Source organism: Balearica regulorum, chromosome 6, assembly GCF_011004875.1.
Source record: "Balearica regulorum gibbericeps isolate bBalReg1 chromosome 6, bBalReg1.pri, whole genome shotgun sequence".
Lineage (NCBI taxonomy): Eukaryota > Metazoa > Chordata > Aves > Gruiformes > Gruidae > Balearica > Balearica regulorum.
In genome coordinates this window covers 5,503,395-5,523,928 of record NC_046189.1, presented here as the reverse complement: position 1 = coordinate 5,523,928, position 20,534 = coordinate 5,503,395, and the positions used below count along the sequence as shown (strand labels likewise).

Sequence of the window (20,534 nt, the reverse complement as noted above, 5' to 3'; positions counted from 1 at the left end):
CTACAGTCTCTTCCACTGATGCCACTGAGCATTAACTCGCAGTAGGTCTTACCAGGAAGTACTGTCAGCTGGTGATTTGTTATTAAATATATATATTATATTTGTAGAAACCAAAATGCCATCCAACACTTTTGGAAAGTCTGACTCTAAATCTATATGCCTGAATTCAGGAGCCTGAATGTGACAGAAAACAGCTAGTACTTTAAAAAATTCCTGGATTATGGCACTTGACCTGCAAAACCATGAGGCAATTAGACAAGTTGGTCCTGACAATCTGTTCAGGCTGAGAAGGGCTTTCTCCTTGAGAAACACCACTGATTTCAGCTGGCCTGGTTGCAAAGCAAGAGACTAATTGCCATAAAGAACTTTCAAAGAATTCTCTGTGAAGAGCCAGGCATCATCTATTCTGTTTGAGTCCTCCATATGAATTTTCTTCGTTTTTCCTCTGGCAAACTTAGCACATTTAAAAAAAGTATTTAAATACTCATATTCTAAATATACATATTTTGTGAGAAGCTCTCCTTTTTCATGTAAATTATTAAGACTGAAATAATTTTTCACCTAATGTACTTTACAGTGTATTTTAGCATGTTTATTCTTCCAACTTCCTTCACCCTGAGCAATGAAATCAGGCTGACAAGTATCAGCCTGGGTTCACCACTTGATTTTCACGGACAAAAATGGCCTTATGCTATCTACATTTCCAACAAAGACTAGAAATAAACACAAAAGAATTTCCCAGAAGAAAAATGTTACAGTAGGTAAAACATTTGTGATAGTCAACTAGATACCAACAAAACACTAACAGCTACTGAGAACTGCTTAATGTAAAAGGCAGAGCAGAACAGACAGGAGCCTCCTACCACCAGAATGTCATTAAAACTTAGGGAAGCAGAAAATGGGAATTTGAGAACTTGAAAGAGAGCTTGGTGGGACTTTCAGAATTACTCTGAAGGTTTGATGGCAGCAACTGCCGTAGCCGGTACACTGTTGCCTAGACTCTACTAGGAAAATACGTAAAATGTAGTATTTAATGAAAGGCATGTAGAACAGATTCATACAAACTTTCCTAACTAATCAAGCAGCTTTCCAAGAAGCAAGAGTGCTAACATAGAGATATCATCAGTGTAACCTTCTGAAATGTTATGAAACCCTTTGATACAATATCTAGTTAATTTACAAGTTCATCTGCTCTGGCATTGGAGATTTCATTGCAACACTTGAATAAGGAAGTGACAGAGTCTAGTAGAAAGACAAAATGTGACTAAGATTTCCAGAAAGCTTTTGATCCCCTTTTAAGGAGAAGGAATTAAAGAAATGGGATAGAAAGAAATAAAAAAAGTCCACCACCTGAAAGACTGCAGTAATAAGCACAATTCCTTAAATTAGGAAGGACTTGGTCATGTTATTTTTGGGCGGATACTGCAGAAGCAGAGTGGTGGCAAACACCACACGCGCGCGCACACACACACACAAAAAAAGCCCACCACAAACAAAAAACCCAAACCAAACAAATAAAAAGGAGACATCAGTGTTGTCCTTCCTTAACAACAAACATGTACAAATGGTACTATCCCGGCTCAGCCCCTTAAGCAGAAGAGATTTCTGATAACTGGCAGCTCCTTAATCTGGCACAAAAAAGGGTATGTGGCAGACAGCAGTAGGATCCAACCCCTGCTAAAGAGTCAGCATTAACTGCCCAGTGAGACTTTTCTACACTGTGATGTATTTTCCATCCCACCTGATACAATCAAGACAATCTTTCTAAAAGACAAACTCCACCCTCAAACAGAATTTCTGCACTTGATGCGGAAATTAAGAGACAAGATGCTCTGGCCTATATTATGCCAGAAGGTTAGACAAAGTGCTTGCAATGGCCCCATCTAGCCGTGGTATCTCTTCACACAAATTATCTATTGACTTTAGGATGAAGTAGTTTTACTGCCATCATCAGCCCCACATAGCCAGGACATACCTGGAAAAATAACTAGCTTGACAGCTTAGGCAGGAACAGTTAACTGCCTTTGCTTAGAGAAAAAGAAGTGGGGACCAGGAAGGCAGCAGTTGCTATTAAAGCCTTGGACACAAGGAGAATCATGGACAAATCATGACTCCGTTCTTTGCCAAGAGGAAAGGACGCTATAACCAACTGCTAGCTCTCCCCACCTGCAATGACAGTACCTCGCATACTAGCTCAGCTGTGCTGACATACTGGGAAGTGCCCCTCCAAATTCTGACTGCTTACAAAATCCCTCCTTCCAGCTGTAAATGAAGATGGCAGTGCTAACAGTCCCCCACCTTCCAAGTCTGCTGTACTTCAGTACGTAAAGGAGGTCATATTAGATCTCAGATCTGATCTTCTACCACTGGAGCACTGCAGGTCCCTAAGAAATTCAGTCCCATTGCTGAAAAATCTAATAAAAGTCACTTAATTCTGGTAGTGATCCCACTGGGTGAATAGTCCCTATTGTCCATGATAAGCTTTGGAAGGAAAGATGCCATATGTCATACTGATGTGAAACACATCTGAAAATCACTAACAACCATCTCCTTTGTAATCTTGTGATTTGAAAATGGCTACCTTTCAAATTTAGAAACCAGAACAAATTAATCATGAAGATAACTTCTTGCCTGGTTTCTCTCTGGAATAATCTTTTTATACGCAGACATATACAGATGTTCAGCCATAAAACACTACCAGACCTCATGCCTCACCAGGACTGCTGCAATGGTATAACAGGCACTACTCAGGGAACTGAAAACTGGCTTTTGGTGTACCAGAGTCTATTTTAGCCAGGCAGAATAGTCTTCCTGGACATATGAATTAGACATCTCCGAGAAAGATAGCTTGATATTTAATTGCAGGGTTGGCAGGTGCTTCCATGATATATAGCATATGGAAAATAAAATTACAGGGACAGTATCAGCAAGTAATAAACAGTATAGATGGTTTTCAGCAGGAATTAGCCAAGGATTTAGAATAAAAAGCATCATGAGGTACACAGAGTGCTTTCTGTATTAGCATTATCTCTGTGCACACAGGACAGTACTTGTTACAAATACCTGAATGAATCATCTAATGGCTGTGAATGTAGGGCACTCGAGCACTAGCTAGGGTCCTGTGCTCACGGTAACACTGCCGAGGATTCAGCTTATCTCTCAGAAGCACAGAGCTTCTAAAACTCCATATTTGTAGAATATCTCTAGACAACAGAAAATAAAAGCTGGAAAAAGCCGAAGAGCTGAAATTGCAACTGAAGAGTTTCAGATACAATGAAAGAATTCAATTTAGCTTAGGATGCTAATTTTTATTTAAAAGCCGCATTTCATAACAGAGGGCACTATTACAAGTTAGAGTGTGTGCAGGCTTCTGCTCCTGGCAATACAGGTCCCAAAGCCATGCTAGTGCAAAGCCAGTGTGGGTGTGATGGAAATGCTGAAGTTTCAGTATATCTAAAAATATTCAGTATTTACCTTCAGTAAAACTCAGTAATCTCTGGAGAAAGAAAGATATGACACTTCCCAGGGAGCTGGAAACTCCCCAGGTTTCCCTCTTGCCAGTTGTCTTTCTACGGGCTGCAGCTCTGTACTATTAATTCATATCCAAATAGCTTTTTTCTTCACACAGGAGGGAGAAGGCAGGCAGTGTTTTATGCAGACCTCATCCAGTGGTGCCTCTCCCAGACAACAAGCTGCAAGGATTTAGGATGGAGATCATCCTAGAGAAACTTCAGAGCTTTCCTTAGAAAGTAAATGCTGTTCCTCCTCTTTAATTCCCTGACTTCCAAGCCTAAGTGTGAGGAGGCTCACAATCTCCCTGCTTTCTTCCTGCAAACTTTTGTCCCCAGTAGAGCCGCGATGCTGGAACACTCAACCAAAGCTGTCAGTACAACACGCCCAGAGGAGGAGCACAATACTCTGCCGTCACATAACTGACTCTTTCTTCACTAAAACTACAGTCAGAACAACTAAGATGGGAAACACGGTATCTTTCACGCTTCTGATCTCTGGAAATGTCATGAAGATCATGTAGTCTGCATGTTTTACTTCACCAAATTACCTGGCAATCTCCCTGTAAAATTTAATTTGCCAAACAGTGAACAAAAATTACCTACACTGTATCAATTCATTTGCCATCTATGGCCATAGCAGCACCGTAATAAGTTTGTGTAATATTAATATTCACTGCACCAAACAAGCATAAATCACAAACTATCCAAAGGAAACACAAAGACAGAATCAGACAACCGCAGACAGAGAGCTCTGACAGCATTTCAATTCTGTGTCATTCTTGTAGCAAACATCCATCTATACTGAACTATGCACAGCAGATGCACTGTTACCTTAAACAAGCTAAGAAGCTACTGTGTATTTTGTTGTAAATCAACACAAATCTTCACTGGAAGAATAGTCTATGTACCAAGAACCTGAGTGCTTCAGAAAAACAACAGACAAGTACGTAGCCTGCTGCACAGAGGGGAAACAAATGTACCACATCCAGAAAAAAACCACCTCTGCAGAGGAAACCAGGAATGCTAAGAAGCTATGGGGTTTTCAAACTTGGCCCCAAGCCCCTCCAGCCATAAGGTGTTGTGGCCTTCCTGTAATATAGATGTACACACCTACATGGCAGTACTAGCAGAACATTTAGGAGATGCAGAATTGTTAGCAAAGCTCAGACTGAAGCTCATCTGAGACACTGGACAAGTGTAAAAATTCTGCTGGTAATCCTGTTAGGGGACAGAAGTTGGTCTCCAATGATAGCAGCAAGTACTATTATAAATCAGTTCGCTGATCAATGGCAACTTCTTTGCCCATCTCTTCTTTTAGCCTTAAAAATGACCCCTCCATAAAGGGGCTACTACAATAAAGCACCTTAAAGATGGAAGAGGTGCAAAAATACAGAGCTGGGTACAAGCTTTCTGTCCACCAGCTGCCCTCCCCGATGTTACCTGGGTCAGAAAACTTGGCTCAGAATCTGAAAACTTTTGACAAAAGGGAAATTCCAGATCTGTTTAAATGTTAGATTGTTGTATGATGCCAGAGAAAAATTCTCAGCAGTAGGAGTAACTGAAGGAAGGATACAGTTCTCGCTACTGTCATTAAAATTGAATTGCAAAGCAAAGCTCCCACTGACTTTAGTGGTACAAGATCAGGCTCAAACCAAGACGGGAAATTGTGAGCTGTGGAGAGGAGACGTCCCATCAAGAATGTGATGGAGCCTCTGTATGGCAAAAATAAAGGCACAGGATCTCTTTCTGCAGCTCTGCTGACTTCAAGGGGATCACGTGTATGCAAGCAGCTGCAACACTGTGGTATAAAGTTGGGCAAAGGCTGTGAGAAAGTTACTTGAATAATAATAATGATGATGCTGTGTTTGCTCTCCGTGAATATCCCAGTGAGCATGTTGGTTGCCTAACCAGCACATTTTAAATAACTCTTTCAGAATATTTACTCTAGGATTCTTGTTGGGGTCAATTCCCTCAGCTCTAGCGGACTCCTCTGCTCGGGTGGCACTAAAGACAGAAGGCAAAAGGAACTGTTGAAAAGGCAAGTACATTTTCCTGCGAATCCTTTCTCCTTTAAATGTGCCCGAATGTTTCCAGCAAATATGGGAGTGAGATGAATATAGGAAACCTTATGGGTCTGACTCTACTCTTTCGATGCTCTATGTTAGTGTAAATGGTAGTGCCCCACTGTGTAAAACTAAGTTACAGTGATTTACATTAGTGTGACAGAGAGCACCTTTCAAAGGTAACTACTGTTGTTTCCTTCTTTTCTCAGAAGCTGGCAGCAAAGGAAACAGAACCTCTCCAGAGACAGCTAGGAGTAAAACTGACTTATTTCAGATCAGCATCAACACCAAAAATTAACTCTTGTTGCCATGAAGAGAAAGTTTCCTGCTTAATGCTAAATCATGGATCATCCCCCCTTCACTGTCTTTCAGTGATGCAGGAGAAAAGACCTCTCTAATCTCCTTGCCTCTAAAAACAGTAGCAATTTCCTTATGAATTGACTGGATATTATTTAAGATTGGATTTTGTCTTCCTTATTCCAGAAAAGCACTGCTTTACTCAGGAGAGGTGAACGAACTTCATGCAGTGTACAGTCACAGCAGGAATACTGACTTGCTTAGCTCGTTTGCCTACCTCTTCCCTGCCCCACATGGTGTAATCAGTTCAGACCAGGGTATGAATTTGGAACTACCTCAGCTAAGGACAAACGTCCAAAAGGTTTCTAAAATGTGAGGAATAAACAGCAACATTTCAATGAGACTCTACTCAGTATTTAAAATGTGACTTTCCCTAAAAGGAGCATGGAGAGAAAACAAACAAGTCCCTAAATACATCTGAGGGTTGTGCAAATGTCCTCACATTAGTAATGCATTTCACCATCTCTTACTTTTGTGAGAAGGGGTGGCATCTAAACTCTTAAAAGGATGGAGCCAAGTACAGAACAGCAGAGGTCAGAGCTTGCAGGCAGGGAGCTCAGGAGTGAAAATGAGTTTTGGAAACCTGAACTCAAGTCCCCACCTGCAGCAGGGCTCCTGTGGCACTGAAGGTCAGGTATTTAGGAGAGGATCCAATTCACCAGAGCTCACACACCAGGTCTCAGACTGCTCTGGAGCTGTCAGTGGTCAGTGGATAGAGAAAGACACTTCTAGAGAGTAAATGATCCTACAGCAAATGTCCAAGGCAGGCAGCAATAATCACCCACTGGACACACCCACTCTTCTCTGATGACAGAAAATGAAGTCTAGATGAAGAGCTTAGATTATAGCCCTATCCTTTTGATGACTAGTTATGTGAGCTGAATTCCACTTCGCTGTGCCTCAGCTCCTCCTGTAAAACGAATAGCATTTCCTCCCCTGACAGGGATGTTACGAAGACCAACAAGCTAAAATCTGTGATGTGCTCAGCAAAAACACATGCTTGTGAAGGAGGGCCATGAAAGCATCACATACCAACTGGAAAAGAGGCTGGGTCTGAAACGTGGCTCCAGACACAGACACATTATCTATACATTCCAGCTGCCCTCAGTTACAACAGTGCCAATCCTGTCAAGGGCAACAGGATTGCAGGGATGGGAGAAGTAGAGTTATGCACTTCCCGGCCAGCATGGTACGCAACTGAGAAACAACACTGCTTGACTTCACAAGGCTCAGCCGTGTTTTCAGGACAGGCAGTTCGGGTTGAGCCTTTGTTCACTCAAGGCTGAGCTATTAATTTAGAATTCACCGAGGCACAATGAACAGGGAACCCAGTGACAACATTTTTATAGTCACTCTCCTTACAATGGGAGCTTGTAATTCCCAAGGCAACTCTGGCCTGTGTTTGATTAGTGTACTTAAATCTCCACATGTGCTTTTATAATAACCAGTATTTGCTGTCAGAGCTTGCTCTTACCCTGTTGGAATCAATTCTTGTCCTGGAGGTGTAGATGGGAGGAGGGATGTTGAAGGCTTGAGGAACAAGATACTCTTCAGCATCCATCATATCTTCCAGGTCTTCCTCATCAAGAAGGTTTTGGAAGAACTTGCTGTCATTTGGGCTTGGGAGCTTCATACGATCATCTCCCTAAATAGGTTGTATTGAGAGAGGAACGTGGTCAAAAGATGGATTAATCTACCAGCAGGGAACCTCAGCCTTCTTCAGGCCCTGGCAGCCAGGCTGCAGAGACCACACATGCTGCTCTGTTTGTTTTAAAGCACCACATCCACATCATTTGTTTTGATTTTTTTACTGGGAATATGATGACAGAAAGGGAATAACTGCATAAATCAAGCAAAGCCATTTTTTTTGGCATTCTTGTGATCGAGCTTTTATTCTTTTTTCTCTCTTTTTCCCATACAAGCTCAGTTTCTGACCCAAGTTCTGTCAAGGCCTGATGTATCTTGTGAAATATCTCAGCTATTTAGGCTCACATGGGAAGGAAAAATGACATGGAAACTGCTATGTCTGGGTGTTTGCTTTGTTTTAATTTATATTTTTAGGGACTTGGAGGCTAAATTTCCCTCTCATCCATATGGAAAGTTCTGCAGAACGTAACAGAGCTGAAAGCAATAAAAATCAAACCAGGCAACAACAGCAACAACAATGATAAGTATTTTTATTGAAATGGCATCTACGAGCCGGAGAGGCAAATCAGGGCTGCGCTTTCCTTGGTGCCACAAAACATCAAAAAAGGTAGCCCACGCCCCAAACACCTAACAGCCCACAGAAATGGTGCCAAACTTAACTGCATTGGTAAAGAATGGCCTCCCACTCCGCAAGAATTATTATGCCACGTGTGGAATCCAGCAGGGAATGATGGCTGTGCTACAGGGTGCATACAGACTGGTTTAAAAGCCCAACAGCAAACTGGTCATTCTGGATTGCATCTGGGGTAAATGGGGAGTCATAATGGCTGAGATACCAGTGCAATGGAGTTATCCTGGTTTCTACACAGGGGAATGAAACACCATATGGTGAGACTAGCACTAGACCAAGAAGCAATCAGGAGACATAAAGTGGCAGTGACTGTATTTCTGGAGGCTCTTCAGCTACCAATTCTTACGTCAGTGTGAAGATAAGGATCAGCTGGATGTATGTCTGCACTGTACTCCATAATGTTGAGCAGATATAGCATGAGAGATAGCACGAGAGTTTCATTACCTAGATCAAACTAATTCCATGCTATGGTTTCTGGTGTTTCAACATCACCTTCTTTTAATTTTTCATTTTAACTGCTCACACACTGGGACCATCTGAGGACCTTACCAAATAGATTCATTTTCTGTGGCTCGAGTCTGAGTTGTAATAAACACATACACAACTCCAGGCTTCTGCAGAATGTAGGAGCAAAAGGACAAAAATTTCCACATGCGTCTGTACTCAGGGAGTACACAGCTCCAGCTAGATGTAGTCAACAGATATGGCTATATTGGTATTGCCCTGCTGCCACAGTACAGTTTCATGTGATGAATCATGCTGGTGTGGGTCTATTGCAGGGACCACAAAGCACTGCAGAGCCTACACACCCTACGGAGGATACACTGGGAAGCTCCTCTCTAGCATGAGAGAGGTACCAATGTGACACAACTCCCTGCCTTCTGAGAAACCTTTATGTTTCTATGAAGGCTACGAAAAGAAACTTTCTTATGCTCTCACAGCAGTGCAGGGAAGAGTCTCTTCAGGATAATCCCCTGAGATTCAGCCTAAGAAACTGCAGAACCAAGCAAGTCCTTGGTCTAAAGTAGGTCCGCTGGCCACTGATGGACAAATCTTCTTGTCAGTTTCATGAGAGAACGCAAAGTACTCAGCAGCTTGCAAAGCCAGATCTTGCATATGTGCTCATAAATACAAGCTTAGGAAGTGAATTTCAGATTATTTTGTTATTTTTGAGACACTGCCACTGGCCATTCTATTTCATTTTTGTATAGTACTGTGATCACTGTTTGCTTTAAGTTCAAGAGCACCTTGAACTCAAAGAGATTCAAAGACAACCCCGTTAACAATCAGGTTTGGTAAACAGAATTCTTCCCCCCCCCATGATGCTGCAGAGTTGCTTACCTGAATTACTAGGTATCTCTGAGGGTCTCGAGCCATTCTAGAGAATTCAGCAGCCAGCTCCTTGAATTTCGGGCGACTGTCAGCATCAATCATCCAGCCTGAGGACAGATGAAAGATGAGAAGCAAAACAGTTAATTGTCAAGGGAAGAAGTCATTCCATTCTTAAAAATGCACAAGTTTGAAGTGAAAAGATGTCCTTGATAGGTCTGGCCTAAAGAAAAGATGCGAGAAAGAGCCCAGAAGAATGGAAAGCTAGAACTCTATGATGCGTCTAAAATGGAAAACATCTGGTCTTGGCCAGAAAAGACTAGATGTTCCAAACTGCATGGGTTTCTTCTTAATTTGCTCCGAGCTCCTGTTCCCCATCCTCAAAATACAGTAACAATGCCTTTTCTGTGTTTATCTTGCCCATTTGGATGTCAGGTCTGTCCTTTATTATGGATGTGTCTAACCTCTAATATAATGAATCTGATCTCATCTGAGTCTAGTGGGTTTATTACAAAGTTATTACTAAATACAATTTTACTTTAACTGACCTTCTGTTCCACAGTGACTTAGAGTAAAAAGAGCTGCTCAACAGATCTACAGGATGACTGACCTCACATTCACCTTTCAGGTAATTCTGCATTCACGTGTCTGCATCATTAACACAGACCTCACAGAAGGCATTAGATGCTATGTTAATTGAGTAAGGGTGATTCTTTTGTCCTTCACTCTCCAAGAAACATTCATTAGGAACAGCAATTCTCAATCCCTGCTAATGCTTTCTGCAAAACAAGCAAGTAGTATAGGCAGTCACCACCAGCAACTAGTTTATCTCATTGTCAGCTTTTTCTAATGGAAGATCCTATCAGCAGCTTCCCAAGAACATGTTCTCATTTGCAGGCCTTATCTCCTTCGGGCTACTTAACTGAAGAAGTGACCAACACAGGAAAAACAAAGCCACTATAGCTTATAAAGAATTTCACACAAACATTACAGAACTAAGTCTGTATGTCTAGCTGTGACTTTCCCCATCTACTAGGACTTCCTTTTGTCCACTGAGATTTGCCTCATGCTCATTAGAAATCCAACCAGATGGAACATTTTTGCACTCAACCAACATGAACCCCTTGCACTATTCAGACAATTTCCATATCTGCATGCACAGTACAACTGTTTTCAGAAGATATGTTATTTACCTCTTCTAGTTTTATTTTCTTTCTTTCTTTCAGTGTTTTTGTGTACAAAACAAAAGGGAAAGAACCATATAAGATGGATGAGATGTCTGTATATTAATCTCACTTAATTTAAGTCAGAAACACCAGAGATATGTTCCTAATTCTTTTTAAATTAGAAGCATAGCTTTGGAGGATACTGTCACTAGTGGTGGGTATCTTGGAGATAAAAGGGTAGGAAGAAACCATGTGCAAACTATTTTTTTGCTAAAGTAAAACTATTCATAAATTATTGTACTAGACTAAGAATGATAAAAAATTATCCTCTCTGTAGCATTTCTTGTATTAATTTAATTTTACTTTTCATTATTACTATTGCAACCACCATTCTTGTTACTAACAATAAAACATTCGTGCTTTCCTCAATATTTGGAACCAGCATTTCTCCTTACAACCTTCACTGACTGGGTATCCATGTACCGTAATTATGTTTAATACTATCTCTTTTAAAATCAAAATCAATTGTCATGGAAATGACAAGGGTTTACAATAACAATCACACAATTTTGACTTCATAGCAAGAATATGAGATACCATCTGACAGTAATAAGAAGCTGAGCTAACTCAACCCTTCATGGCTAAATTCCTATCTTTTGCAATTGCTAAAAATGTGCATACAGTATTTAAATGGAATTTACGATATCTTGGGTAACTTTTGTTTTGAAGCAGCCTGCCCTATTACCCGGCACTGTCAGAGACTATAGATGCAAATGTTCTAAACCAGTGTCCCTTTTGCACTGAGCGTAGGGGTATTAAACGCGACAATTACTTACACTTCACCATCACCATATAAACATCAATAGTGCAGATTGGAGGTTGAGGCAACCGCTCTCCCTTCTCCAAGAGGTCAGGGATCTCTCGAGTCGGGATTCCATCGTACGGCTTCCCACCAAAGGTCATAAGCTCCCAGATAGTGACTCCTAGACAGAAAAAAAGAGTGTTAGTATCTGAGGTCATACTACTCAGATTCCTTTACAATTTCTTACAGCGCAGTATTGTGGCCCAGTTCTGGACTGCAATCTCTTCTTCGTTAGCAGTACTGTAAAAACAATGAAGTTTGCTCTGCTATTTAAAAATCTCCAGAAAATGGTGAAACAGCACTTTGTGTTAATCTTCAAAAACAACTCCCCTCATTTTTATTGGTGTAAGAGGTGGCATGATAGATCTGAGGCACAAGAGAAAGGTCTAAGACATACAAATGGTGGTAACGTAAATGGATGCAATAACACAAGAAGGCATCATGCTCTTTTATCATATGAAAAGGGAAAATGAATGGCTAATGTACTCCATTATTTAAGGGGAAAAAACCCACAGATGTTCCCTAACTTAAGAGTATCAATTTCCCACAAAGGTACAGCACTGAATAACATTATGTCATTGTCTTTGCCTTATAAGTCATTCAGAGCCATTTGTATTTTTTTTTTCCCTTAAATCACCTTATGGATATGAGTTATGATAGTGCGGTGCTTCAAAATCAAGATTCTCTTTTTGAATCGCCATAGGATTTGTTTTGGCATCGGAGCTGGAAATAAAGATCATGTACCATAACTAATAGAATTCATTCCCAAACAAAATCTTAAATATTGAAAATGCTGCTCTCGTGCCAGTTTCTTTAACTTATATTTTTATTGCAAAGGTCATTTTAAACATGCCTCCAGATCAGTAACCATATTTTGCCAGCTGTCATGCTAATGTGAAAGGTGATGGGGAAAATTACCATACGTATAAAACACATATTTATTTCACCTCATTCACCTCTTTGTTGATGTTCAGTAACTATAACCCATCAATTGTTTTTCGTCTTGTCCTTTCTGATTATAGATATTCTGGGCTTCCTGGATTTAAAATTGATTTCATAAATAGAGGCATATTTTTTCCTAAGTGCTACGGGGTATACAGAATTTGAGGAGAAAGAGCAGCTTTACATGATCAATTTAATACTCATGTGTTTTTTGCAGCTGAATAGAAGAGGGCCGCTAAGCAGTCACAGCAAACAGTGTCTTCTGCTGCTACCCACAGGTAAAAGTGAGTAATGAATAGAATTGTACATCTTTTTGTTTCAAAATGATAAAGCAACAGGAAATGCAAATAGGAGTCCATAGCCCTAGATACTGCTGAGAAATTCCACTTACAAGGTATACATGATTTTATTAGTAATAGCTATACTAGATAAACAGGCAGGTAGCTCAGCAGATGTGGCACAGTAGCTTGTCTGGACAACAGAATTAACAACAGTAAATAGACATCCCATTTCTCAAATGTGACTTTTTTTTTTTTTTTTTAGTGTGTGTGTGGAGTCCACATGAGCTGATCTGTCTAACTGATTCCCAAGTTACCTGTGAAATTAAATGGACGCTTGTTTTAGTTAGCTTGGAGAGCTCATCTTTTTTTTTTTCTTTCTCTTGCTGTATTTGCTCTGTATTATGACAAATTCCCTTTTATCTGACTGTAGGTACAGAAAGTCCCATAAGCCTGAAAATGTTTTTTGACATTCATGGCTTTTAGAGTTAAGATTTTCAAAGGACTGCTGAAAATTATGACCTGCAGCTGTATTTTTATGAATCTGTGGCTGAGCTGAAAGAGGCCTTCTTCTGTCATAATAATCAGCCAAACTGCTACCAGACCAGACCTTACGGCCGTCATCCCAGCAGGGACATCATGATAATGTATTTTAGTGAGCAGGGAAATAACACAGGAGACAAGTAACAATTGCTGTTTAGAGTTACACATAAAAAAAAAAAAATAAAAGAAAAAAAAAAGGAATAGCAAAACCCACTGCAATTAACTCCTCTAGGAAAAGAGGATATCTTTAACATAGTTACAACTTGGTTTAATGCTTTACAAGAGACAAATTTTTAAACTAATCACATGAAGATTTACCATAGCTCCAAACATCACTCTGATGGGTAAATTTCCTGTAGTGTATGCACTCCAGAGCCATCCACTTAATTGGCATCTAAGGAAAGACAAGAGAAATGTAACCTTAGAAATATAGCATTAAAACAGTACAGATAGGTCCTGTATGCAGACATCAGCACTATCCAGCTTAGGAAACGGTTGTTCCTGCACTCTAGAATGCCCTCCTGCCCTCATAAAACATATGGAGGCGAGAACTATGGATGAGCTATGTGCAGAACTTCTTATACCACGCAAAATTTACTGATTCAGATGTAGTGGAACAATTCACTTTTTCATCATACCCGTGTAAAGATGGGACCAACGCAAAAATTACATCCAATGCCCCCAAATCTGATGTGCAGCAGAGAATGTGGAATACAGAAGCTCCTTTGCCTCAACAGTTTGCAAAACCAGATCTCAATTGCTCTCTAATGAGGCTAGTTAATAATGTAGTGTCCATAATACTTCACAGTCCACATCAACATCGTCAGAGCAAACAGGCAATGGGGAGAATTTACAGTGCTTAATTTCTAACTCCTAATATTCATTAGGAACTTAGCCTTCCTGTAGGAACTTAGCCTCTCTGTATCATTACTGCAGTGAGAAAAACTGCTCCCGAAAGCAAGTAAAAAGTCCCAAGTTAACCTTTGGCTCTGAATGACCCTTGGGGGGAGCTCATCTCTTCTGACAGAGAAGGCTGCGTAGGCAAACACAAACCTAGGTTTGACTTAAGGGTTCACCCTCTTGAGCTGGTGTTAAAATGAGATTCACGATGCTTCCTATTCCTGTGCTGGGCCTGTGAGGCACACTCTTGAAGTCCATTAATTTCTAATGGACAGACTTTAAAACCAGATTTTTACCTGGCATGCACTTGTATGGGTCGCCTCTACTTTGGAACTATGGAATATGTACTGGAATAAACCAGAGAGGTACGTAACTGCATGTAAAATCTGAACAGATGGTGGGTGTAAAAGCAGAGGGTGCGTCTTCATTCAAACCCTTATGAAAATACCTTCCATGAAGTTGACTAATGAACATAACCTATAAAGTAATGGCAAAAATAGCACTCTTCAATAAAGGTTGGCTTAGCACTTGCAAAGACAGTTCATCCTCCTCCACTAAATTCTGAAGAAATGTATTGCTTTCATTGCCATTAAATATGATTGGATCATTCCAAACTGGAACAATTGCTGAAGGAGCAAAGCTGCATTGCTCATCATGGGATAACTCAGGTTGCAAGGGACCTCAGGAGGTCTCTAGTCCAACCAAAGTTGTAACCAAAGTTATTCGGGGCTTTATCCAGCCTGGACTTGAAAATCTCCAAGGATGGAAACTGCACCACCTCCCTGGGGAACCTGATCAACTGCTTGACTGTCCTCATAGTGAAGAAGTTTTTCCTTTTATCCAGTCTGAATCTGTCTTAGCGTGCTCTCAATACAACTTTAAGCTGCAAATGTCTTCTAGATTCCACAGGATGCTTCTCTGGACCTGTGGTGACACATCTGTTGCATAAATCCTACTCCAGAAGTCCCAGCAGTGTGACTGGCCTCACAAGTCCAAGACACCATCTAACAGCTGCCAGGAAACAGCTGGTTTGCAAGGACCAGCTCATTTTCTGTCATTCACTGGCTGACGGAGGGACGAAGCAGAGGAGTTACTGAAGAGGGGATTAGAGAACTGAAGGAATCAGGAAGACTGCCAGAACTCCACCTTCCCTGCCAGGAGGTCTCTTTACTGGGGAAATGGGAAAGCACTGGTGACTCCTTTCAATCTCTTCACCTCATTGACTGAAACACTGATGTAACCCACGCATCATCTGCCAAGGGCAGCAGCCACACAAATAAGGCAGCAGTCCATCCAGGAGAAAAGCATCCAACAGCTGTTTGTCCCAGACAAGGGCATAAATGAGCACAGAACATCACAGATAGCAACTAGACAGAATGCAAACTGAACATTCTGGAAAAGGAATGACAGGAGAGGCAGAAGCCCTTAGGATTTTGTGACAGGTTGAAATGTGGAGTTTCAAGATGTTTAGGGAGCAGCCAGCAGCAGTATGTATTTACAACCTTCAGAATTTTATAATGCATTAATCTGAAGGGATTCGAAATGGGGTGAGGCACTGTATGGATGTTCTGCGGGATGCTGAAAAGTAGTGTGGGAAAATGGTTTCAAAATTATCCTCCAGTAAGCTTTTTAGTGGCCTGGCATTCAGTGGGGTATTGGAGACTTGGATGCAAGAAATAGCATACGCAGGCCCCAGTGTGATAGAAGAGGTGGCTCTTTGCTGAGCATATGTAAACTCTCATATGCTACAAATAGAAACATGTCTGTGGCCTTCCTTTTTGTTTTCTGGAAAATTACTTCTCAGGGAAAATGGGACTGCAAGTTATTGAGGTCCATACTGACCAGAGAAAGGGGCTTGACAGGAGCCTAGAACATCTGTCACTCTTTGAACTGGCTTCAGCAGTCTTAAAAACACGACACAAAACGGAACATATGAACAAAACCTAATTCTGAATGTGAAAACTGTTCAGACAATTATATTTTGGCACCTAGAGAAGCTCACTGAGCAAAAAATGAGCAGCTTTTATGTGTGCTGTCACAACACAGTTTGCTAAGTCACTGACAGACTTTCTTACATAGATAATAGTCCTGTAGGGATACACTGCCCTAAAGAGTAACTTCAGGAGGTTTGTCACAGTGTGACAGATTTACTTCCAGACATGTTCGGTACTCACCTTCCCTCCATCAGCATTATACTCCTTCTCATCCCCTTCCAAAAGTCTGGCCAAGCCGAAGTCGGTGATCTTCACATGGTTTGGTGATTTCACCAAGACATTACGGGCTGCCAAGTCCCGGTGGACAAGTCTCCTCTCTTCCAGGTACATCATTCCCTGAAGGACAAAGAACAGTAAAATAATCTTAGTACATCTTATATGTTTTTTTAGAACTACTTTTCACTCGTGACATGTAAGATTTCTGGTTCCCTTATTAGTCTTCACAATAAGAAAATGGCCTAGAGGGCAGAAGTTCAACGTTGCCCCTGCTCTGAGCAGGAGGTAGGATTAGGTGACATTAGGTTCCTTCCAATGTGAACGATTCTATAAGATTCTATGGTTATTGCCAATGGAAAAAAAAACCCCAACAAAACCCCACAGATATCTCCTTCGCTCCAGCAAGTTTAAAATCTGGACATGTGAGACAAAGTAAATAAATGTTATAGCCCTTACTTTTCAGACAAGAAATTTGAAGACTGTGAAAAATAATCAATTTAGCCAGAGCCCCACAGAAATTGGGCCAGACTGGGAAATAATCCCAGCTCTTCTATGTTCCAGGCAAGTGTCTTCCATTCAAGATAAAGCTTCTTATCCATCTCCAAATGCTTTTAAGTTGGACACAAATTTTCACTACCCTCAGTGGATTAGAAGGAAAACAATTCTTTATTCCAAGTGCTACAACCCACTTGCCTTTTCACTTCCTTAAAATTTTGCATGTAGTATTATAGTAAGACACTAGATCAATGGCCAGTTTTTTTTCATGAGCATATATATTCTGTTAGAAGTAGTTTTGTTAACAAGCTCATCCAGCTGCCTTGAAAGAGAAGGTAACATATACTCAAGCTGCCTGGCCTTAACCTTATTCTTAGTCTGATGAGAGACTAACCATCTACCACCAGTATGAAAGTTTACATAATGCTTTGTGACACCGAGATGAACACCAAAGCTTGGTCTTATTAATTATATGACATGCAAAGTATAGTCAGGCAGGGTTACAAGCCTATAATTTCATTAAAAGACATTTATGACATTAACCATCATTATAAGAACCTACAGATGAAATTATACACTTGATAATTACCCTTAAGGTATCTCTTAATATATATTAGCTCTGTATAATATATATGGTAATTTTTAAAAAGTAATTGTTGAATACCAAAGAGATCATATTATCCCGTAACACAGATGATAATTCAGAGAGTCACAGGTAGTGATTAAAATAACCAGACTACTCAGTGTCATGGGCCAGATTTTATTCCCTTTCACAGCATAAGAAGCTTACACGTACCTATCCCCATACACACCAGGAGGATGACACGTATTGGCAAGCCACTACTCATGGTCACTGGGCCAGAATGTAGCCCTTTCTTGACAGAAAGTGAATGTCTTTACAAAAGCATCAAGTGGAGCTCTGAAGTGCTGTGGCTTTTAGGTGAAAAATTTCAGTGCAAACACCGCTAAAAGGTTTGAAAACATGTGGGAGAACGTTTGGCATAAACACTATTTCATTTTTAATGTGGTAGGCTTTGCTGCAGTCAACACAAAGATGTTTTGAAAGGCGACACAGGGACTCTTTGGCATAAAGCAAATGGAATTATTTTTTAAAAGCACTGCTAGTTGAGGCAAACACACCCTCCTGCCAACTGCAAATCAATACTTTTGGCTGTTGAACATCAGAACTGTAAGTCTTTGAAAGCATAATGTTTTTTTGACATCAAATTAAAACCTGTAGAAAAAGGACAAATAAATCTCATAGGTCAAATAATCATGAGTCACACAACACACCATGAAACCAGAGGCACCATGACTTAGCACAAGAATTACCACCTGAAGAAATCCAACCAGAAAAAAACACCATCAATAGCTATGACACTGTGTAATAGAGAAAAAACAACCACAAAAGTGGCCCAGTAAAATTCAGACAGATTGGGAATTCATATAAATCCCGTTTCACATCTCTAACACTGAATAGTAACCAGAAAGCGCTTCAAGGCAGTGTCAACATTGCTCATACCAAGTACTCTGGGAAGTAGGTGGACTATAGCAACCTTCCAGTCTGATGTCCCTCCCTTTCACCTGAGGGTCTTGCAGCCAGTCTGACGAAGATGTCTGCAGGTAGGTGTCAACCAACCTGCCTGGACGTGCCTCACAAAGCCACCGAGAGCGCACCATGCTTGTGCTGTGTTGGGCTGAACAGTGTGTGCAACACACAGGACTCTGCAATGCTTTGTGGAGCAGCTTCTGGCCCACAATCACATGTCCAGCTTTGCTGCTCTTACAGACAGTGAATCTAATCTTAAGGGCGGCTTCAGGGTGCTCTTAAATATACTGTGTAGTCATTCCTTACACACTGAAAATTATACTGGTTCTTTGCAGTTCCTGAAAGTGCTGCCCTTAAAGCCAGGATTGCAGTCAGGTACAAACAGACAGGTGCCCTTGTGCTTCCCCCAAACACTTTTCTCCTGCAGCTCACCACCTCTTCCTCCACATTCCACGGGATTAAGCATCTCTCTTCAGTCTTGCATCTTTCACTGCAAAAGAGTTCCTCCCTGAACAAAAAGTATCAAGGTGATGCTTACACTTCCTTTCTACTTAGTTTAGTCTACTTAGGAAATATCTCATTTTTTTAGAATGAACAGAAATACTTCTAAAACTTCATAGGTTTGATATAACTTCCAATATCCTTATTTGGTCAAAATTCTCAATGCCTCAGAGTAACGGGGAGAAAAGAAAGGTCCAAACCTGCAAATAGATCTTTGTGGGCAGAATCTGATGAGGACACAAGAACCCAGAGAACTTCATGAGAGAATTCTGTTGGTATCATAATATATCAGGCCCAAATGAAATTGTCATTTTTAATAGATTAATTTGCACCTATCAGCACTGAAATGATATGCAGATATTGCAGATTTCTATTGGCAGAAATGAAGAAATAGAATTTCTGTCTTGTTAAAATCAAAACGGATGACCAGTACTAAGGCTTTAGCCTCGCACTTTTAGCTAATGATGGTAGGAATGGGTGATGAAGGTGTCCAGAAACATCCTTCACTGAAAGAGTTAATCAAATCCTTAACCATGCCTCCTTGGTCTTATTTTACCTTCTCTACATATTTAATTTCCAAGCACTTTTTAAACATGTAGGCTAACACTTTAGGATGTTTCACTGTTTATTCTACTCATTCATTTACCATTTATTTCAATCTTGTGCTACTATTTATATTGTCTTAGTAAGATTATATTTTCTTCAACCTTACCTCATATTCTCTAATGAATTAGAAGGATACCTAATCACCAACCTGAATACTGCTCCTAACCAATACCACAGAAAGAGGATAGAAATAGCTGTCTGTGTATCATTGTACTTACAGTTTACTTCACCTCTGTCAAACAAGCTTCTCAGGGCTTTTTCCCACCTGCGTTATCTGCAAAGCTAAAAACAACCCATGTAGGGCTGACAGCTACAAAATCCTCTGGAGGTCCATGACCTGCACAAATGTAAATCCTCTTAGGAATACCCAGTGTAAACATGTTCGATTTTCCTGATATCCTACCAACAAGTTTTAAAGGTGGATGGTAGAAGTATAAGAGAAAAGGTACATGTATGTTTTCAATAAATGAGATTATACAAGCAGAATGAAAACAATGTCAAAATGGGAACCCTACAGTACTCACTGCAGCATTACTGTCTAACATATGCCATGCCAAGAATCATCATTTGAAGGCATTTTTGAACCTGGCAGGAAATGTGCTTTATATGCATCTCTAATCTTTTTACATGACACAGAAGTAAGATGACAAAAAAATACTCTCTGCATTTCACAGCTGGTGCCATCACCACCCAACAAATTCACGATCAAAAACCAAGAGGACACTTTATGAGAGTTATAATACAGAACTACAAGTGACCCTAGACCCTGACAATGGAAAGGGATCTGTTTGTAAAAATGACACTTTGGAGGCCGATCCAAAAGACACTATGCTGTGTGATTTGAGTTGTGATCTGTGAGGCTGGGGAAATGAAATTCCCTTCAGGACTTGTCCAAATTGAGCTATGCAGATCCCATACAATTATCGAAGCATAAAATGTCCAG

The 20,534-nt window shown here is 40.5% G+C and overlaps 1 protein-coding gene across 7 annotated transcripts in view; it reads right to left on the bottom strand.

The window, feature by feature from the left end:
- Nucleotides 1-20,534, bottom strand: part of ERBB4 (erb-b2 receptor tyrosine kinase 4) — a 624,902-nt gene that overhangs the window by 14,399 nt on the left and 589,969 nt on the right. For all 7 annotated transcript variants that reach the window (XM_075756027.1, XM_075756030.1, XM_075756032.1 and 4 more), the window contains exons 21-25: nt 16,405-16,560; nt 13,649-13,724; nt 11,542-11,688; nt 9,552-9,649; nt 7,407-7,577 (exon numbers count right to left, since the gene is read on the bottom strand). In XM_075756027.1, the coding sequence (XP_075612142.1) occupies nt 7,407-7,577; nt 9,552-9,649; nt 11,542-11,688; nt 13,649-13,724; nt 16,405-16,560 (648 nt within the window). The remainder of the gene's footprint in view (nt 1-7,406; nt 7,578-9,551; nt 9,650-11,541; nt 11,689-13,648; nt 13,725-16,404; nt 16,561-20,534) is intronic.